Here is a 6,000-nt window from a genome sequence, read left to right as displayed (position 1 = left end):
GGCCTCAAAAGGAGCACACCAGCAGAGCCCTCGGTAAATAGCGAATGAACCAATGAATGCAAGAATGAACGTGCAGCCCAGTTTTGCAGGCTTGCAAAGTACTTCTCGGAGCTGACATTGCTTTCCGTGTTCAGGCAGCTGCGGTGAAATTTCACTGTAGAAGTCAGGAGTTGGGGGCGGAGCAGGGGTCTGTCGGAGGCGAAAGGCAGGAAGGCCTGGCCTAACGTGGCCCACGCTGCCCACGTCCGGTGAGCTGCCAGGGACTAGACTGACCGCAACAACTTAACCTCCCGGAAGCATCTCGTGTCCCCGCCCCTCCTGGGAGGTGGGCGTGGCTTCTATGAATAATGATCACCACAGGGGGCGGGCCCGGGCCCACCCCCTCCGGCGGGAAGGGGGAAGCGCTGAGGCTGCCTGACTGGAATGAGGGTAGCTGCGGCGACTGCGGCGGCGGGAGCGGGACAGGCCATGGCGGTGTGGACGCGGGCCACCAAAGCGGGGCTGGTGGAGCTGCTCCTCAGGGAGCGTTGGGTCCGGGTGGTCGCCGAACTGAGCGGGGAGAGCCTGAGCCTGACGGGTGACGCCGCGGCGGCTGAGCCCGAGCCCGCTCTGGGGCCGGCGGCGACCGCCTTCAACGGCCTCCCCAACGGCGGAGGCGCCGGTGACTCGCTGCCCGGGAGCCCAAGCCGCGGCCTGGGCCCCCCGAGCCCGCCCGTTCCGCCGCGGGGCCCGGTGGGCGAAGCGGGTGCGTCGCCGCCCGTGCGCCGGGTGCGGGTGGTGAAGCAGGAGGCGGGCGGCCTGGGCATCAGCATCAAGGGCGGCCGCGAGAACCGGATGCCGATTCTCATCTCCAAGATCTTCCCGGGGCTGGCTGCCGACCAGAGCCGGGCACTGCGGCTGGGCGACGCCATCCTGTCGGTGAACGGCACCGACCTGCGCCAGGCCACCCACGACCAGGCCGTGCAGGCGCTGAAACGCGCGGGCAAGGAGGTGCTGCTGGAAGGTGAGCGGGGCGGGCGGGCGGGCGGGCGGCGGGCCGACGCTCACTTTGTTCCTGCCACCCAGCCCCCTTTGCGGAGCGAGCCCCTTCCCTCCCCCTCCGAGTCCTCGTCGTCCCCTCCGCTGGTGGCCCAGCTCTTCCTAGGCCCGGTGGGCTGGGGCTTTGAGTATGGAAAAACTGATGCTCCTTGCAGGAAAAGTTGAGAAGCCGCCGGCTTGCAGTCCCTGGAAGACGCGGTTCAGATTTAGTAAAATGCAGCCGCGCTTGAAGCCCCGCCCATATACGCTAAGCTGACACTAAGAATTTAGAGGGCTCGCGTTCTGGAGGTCTCTCTTTGCCTCCGGAGAAGTGCCGGGTTAGCGCTTTCTTCACGGATTCCTGGCTCTCAGGGCGGGCAGATCTGTTTAAAAAAAAAGAAAAAAAAATCCACACCGATGCCAGAGGTAATGCTTGGGCAAACCACCAAAACGCCGGTTAATTTATGGGAATTTAACCCATCATTGGCTCTCAACAATAACCAAAGGAGAGCGTGGCACTTCCTTGAAGCCAGAAAGCTGAAGCAGCAAGTTTGTGTGGTTAATGAGCCCTGTTAACAGTGGAGGCTCACGTGTTTGAACATTTACGGCCAGCTAGTTTTGCCCCTTTTGCAAGAGACGGGTGCCAGCTCCCTTCCATTCACAGGCGTGCTACCGCATGGCTTTAAGCTTTTAGAAGTCTGAAATGTTAAATCGTAAGATATGTTTGAATAGCCAGGATTATTACTTTAAGCATATATGTGGTCCGTAACCTGGATCTTCCATGGTGAATTTATGGGACTAAGGCAGAAACTAAATCTCATCTCTTTGAAGGACTCATGCATTTTGGAGGCGATAGAGAATTGTAAACGTGATCTGAAAAGCCAGTTACTCACTTCAGAAGTTTTTAAACGATTGGCCTTCTTTCACTGGTGATTCATTCGTTCAGGAAGCATTTATTGCTGGCGGTATAAAAGAGAATGTAAGAGGTGATGTGTCTCTATTTGGTCTCTACTTGAGGAAATGATAGAAAAATGCAAAACTTACAAGTTACTGATTATGTAGTGCAAGCTAAATATAAATGCCAAGGGAATGCCAAGTTCGGAAGTTCAATAGTTAGTGAAAATCAGGATTAGTCATGGAGAATTTTTTCACGGAGCTGAATCTTGAGCCAGATCTCTAAGGGTGTAATGGACATAGGCAGAGATGACTCAGGAGAGTATTCCTGGCAGAGGAAGAGCAGAGGGAAGGGATGGGGAGTAAGGGTAGGAAGGGTCTGCCTCAAAGTGAGAAGCTAGAACTCCTGCTCGGCAAAGTGATTTTCACTTTTTTCAAAATTGCTGGCAAATATTTGGAAAAATATTAGTTTGCAAGTACATGGTTTAGTGTGCTCCAGTTGGGAAATTCCATTGTTCCACCTTTATAATATCCTATTTATAAATCTTATTTATATCTCACTCATAGGTGGAGCTAGACAGTGCTTAGAAGGTTAGTGTTAATAAAGCAACAAGTGAGCAAACAAGAAAAAGAAACAAACAAAAACTCATAGGCACAGAGAGTAAGTAGTACGGAGATTACCCCAAGAAAGGGGAGGTGGGGGAGTAGTAAAGAGTAAAGGGGGTCAAACATACGGTAACAGAAGAAGATTTGGCTTTGGGTGGTGGGCACACAATGCAACCAATATACCGATGATGTATCATAGAATTGTACAAGCGAAACCTATATAATTTTATTAACTAATGTCACCCCAATAAATAAAAAAAAGAAACTAGTGTTAATAAAAGGAGTCAAATTATAGATTGTGGCTTGGGTGATGTGCATATAAAAATTTTTTATCTTAACCATGTACCTTGAAAATGGCCTAGCTGAGCAATTGGCTATAAATTCTTAGGGCCAGGATATTGAATGTGGTACTATTTATGTAGTACTCAGTGGTGATGGGCAGACATTTCAGCCCCTTACACCAAACTTTTTAAAAACCCAGTTTTAGTTTAAATATAATTTGAATCTGGCATTCATACCAACTAAATGAAAATCATCTAGTAAATGTTTTCATTAGTTTAAAATAGGCCACATGTGCTTTTAGGAGGTTTACAAACGGTGGCTTAATAACATTTACTGAGTGCCTTTTTACCTAACACACAGGTTCTACTTTACTTTCTCATTTTGTAAAAGACAAGCAGTTTTTGTCCTTATATGGGAAGCGAGGGTATAAAATTACACTTTAAAGCCAACGGATATAAAAATAAAATTACTTAGAATAAGCAAAAATCACTGAAAATAGTGATTTAATTGATCTGGTCAGACTATTTAAAATTGAAAGCTGGTGTCCCATCCAAGTAGGCCACTTTTAGGAGATAGATTTTATTGCCTATGTTTAGCTCTTAAAATTTTGGAACTGTATTGTCCTTTCATTAGATGTCTCAAAACTCGAAAAACTGTCTTAACATAGCACAGTGATGCTCTTTTGTGGAGTAGGCAGGGAATTCCAGGCATGCCCTTGCTACTCCCAAGCAAAGGAAAGCTGTAGTCTCTGGTTGCCTGTGGTTAGGGAACTGAGCTAAAGAGTTCCTATTTATCTCCTAGATTTGCAGGGATTATTCATTCATACATCTAACATTTATTCAGCCCTGCCATGTGCCAGAGGTATTTGAAGATACCTAATTTCTGCCTCTCAGGAAGTTTGAAGTTGAGATAAGGAATAAGTACAACAAAACTAAAGCAAAGTGCTGTAATAATAGAACTCTAAGAGGACACAGCACGAAGGAAGGAAGGAGATTCTATAGAAGACCATAGTGGAGGGTCAGAGGTTGAGGATGCCCAGGAAAATGTTGTTGGAGAATCTGAAGCTTGAATTGAGCCTTCCCCTAGGAAGAGAAAGCTGCTACCAGTACAGCCACACAGTGAGAGACATTAAGAAAGTATTCTGCCCAGGGAGGGTAGAGTACAAATGATGATTCTGCAGTCAGACAGACATGGGTTTGTTTCTGGCTGGTGGTATAACCCCTAGGCAAGTTATTTAACCTTACTCAACCTCAGTTCTTCATTTGTAAGGCCAGGATGGTAATAATGCCTCCCTCAAAGGTTGTTATTCATTTGACAGTTTATGTGCTCGGTACTTTTAGGAACTGACATACAGCAGTAAACAAAAACAAAAACAAAAAACAAAGTCTGAGTGAGAAAGGTAGGACTGGGTTGTGAAGGTGTGCCTTGAGTTAACAAAGATATTCTCAGAATAGCCAAGATAACAAGTTTTTAAAATCCAAGGCTTCATTTCAGTTGAAAGGAAATATATAATAAGACTAAGAATTGTATTTAGGTGAACAAGTTAAGAAAGAGTTTACATTTCTTGGGTGCAAACACCTTGTTTTCTAATCTTGTTTTCTTGTTTTTCTATAATCTTTGGTCTAGACCAACTTTTTTTCCTTAAATTTTGCTTTTAGTTTCCCATGCATCTGATTTTTCCTCTTCCTTCACATTTACTGCTGAGAACCCCATTAACTGTGTGTTTTGTAGTTTTGGTTAGTGACTGGTAGCAAAGATATGCAGAGGTATGCAGATCGAAAGCATAAAGGGTGACTACTTACCTGTCAGGTATTGTATGTTGAATTTACTCTATCCTGTGTGCTGGAAATCGGGTTTACTCAGAAAGCTTCTAGAATTTGTATTTTTAGGGCTATAAAATTAGCTAACCAAACGTGAATTATACTACACTTCAAAATGTGTTCCAGAAGAGGTTAGGAAGACATTGTCAATTGTCCAGTTTAAGGTTTGATGTTTGAGAAAAGATCAATATTTTTAAAACAATTCTTATTACAGTATTGTTGAAAAAAATCATCTTTATTGCCTAAATATGGTTCTTAAAGTATTACTGTCAAATCTACTTAAAAAAATGGTTAAATGTATAGAAGAAGTAGATTGGCATGAAATTTAACTTCAGAATTGAAGATAATTTTTGTATCTACAATGGTTTGAGGTTTTGAGTGTCATATAATATGGTTTGTTGTGTATTTTAGGGCACATGTGACAAATACTAGTTACATTATTGTGCTCCTAAATCAAAGACGCTAGTTTAGATTCCTGTACTGCCACTTCCTTCGTTATATGTCGTTGGACAAGTTGAGAGTCTCCTGGGGTAAACATTTTACATTTTCATTTGAGTGTATATTCATTAGTCTGTTTCTTAAAGAACAATAAATTGTCAAGACATTTGTGTTTTTGTGTTGTTTTTTGTTGTTTAACTAACCTTTTTATGTTTCATTGAATGCTTAGGCATGTTTTTATGCAAAGCTATGTCTTTGTAATCAGATTATTTCTTATGGAGTCCCTTTCATGCTAAAATATGCCCTTTAAATTATTATCAAAATATGAGGAGTTTATTGATTTTAATACAGAGTGGTTTTGAAAATTCAAGAACATTTTAGAAACCATAACCAGGCATACATTTAGATCTCTGTGTTGTGTAGTCCTTCTGGGATAGTTACTTTACTTTGTGGTCACATTGTGGGTGTTTGTACACAAGAGACGAGGCACAACCTGTGGCTATAGAACAGTGGTCATTCAAGGATCCACTTTGCTTGGCTAGGATAGCTCACTCTCCTAACTGAACAACAAATAATGTGCCTGCTTACATTTCCACTAACTATAATGCCTTGCATTTTTATCAGGATTTTAGAATTATTTGTGCATTTTTATCAGGATTTTCTCATTTGACCTTTACACAGTCCTTTGATGTGGTGGGCTGTTTTATCTTTGTTTTATAGATGATTGCACTGAAGTTCATTAAAGTTAAGTGAGTTACCAAAGGTCTCAGGATTTCTCTTAATTTTTAAGGAAAAACTTAATGTTTACTTTGGGCAAGAGGAAAAAAATCTTACCTGGGATTTCAAAAGTTGTAAAGTCTCATCTTCCAGATGAGAAATTAATGACCAGAGAGTGAAGTGGCATGTTCAAGGTCATCTAATTAGTGGTGGAACTTGGACTAAA

General features: G+C 43.6%; 1 protein-coding gene across 1 annotated transcript in view; it reads left to right on the top strand.

Moving 5' to 3' along the window:
• The first annotated feature begins 399 nt into the window (after nt 1-399).
• The window catches only part of SNTB2 (syntrophin beta 2), an 83,242-nt gene continuing 77,641 nt past the window's right edge, over nt 400-6,000 (top strand). Inside the window, exon 1 of the mRNA XM_054579266.1 lies at nt 400-1,003. Coding sequence (XP_054435241.1) covers nt 424-1,003 — 580 coding nt within the window. The 5' untranslated portion in view covers nt 400-423. The remainder of the gene's footprint in view (nt 1,004-6,000) is intronic.

Source organism: Pteronotus mesoamericanus, unplaced genomic scaffold, assembly GCF_021234165.1.
Source record: "Pteronotus mesoamericanus isolate MK-2021 breed Mesoamerican mustached bat unplaced genomic scaffold, CSHL_Meso_final contig_52, whole genome shotgun sequence".
In the NCBI taxonomy this organism is placed as follows: Eukaryota; Metazoa; Chordata; class Mammalia; order Chiroptera; family Mormoopidae; genus Pteronotus; species Pteronotus mesoamericanus.
This window is presented reverse-complemented; position numbering and strand designations above follow the sequence as displayed.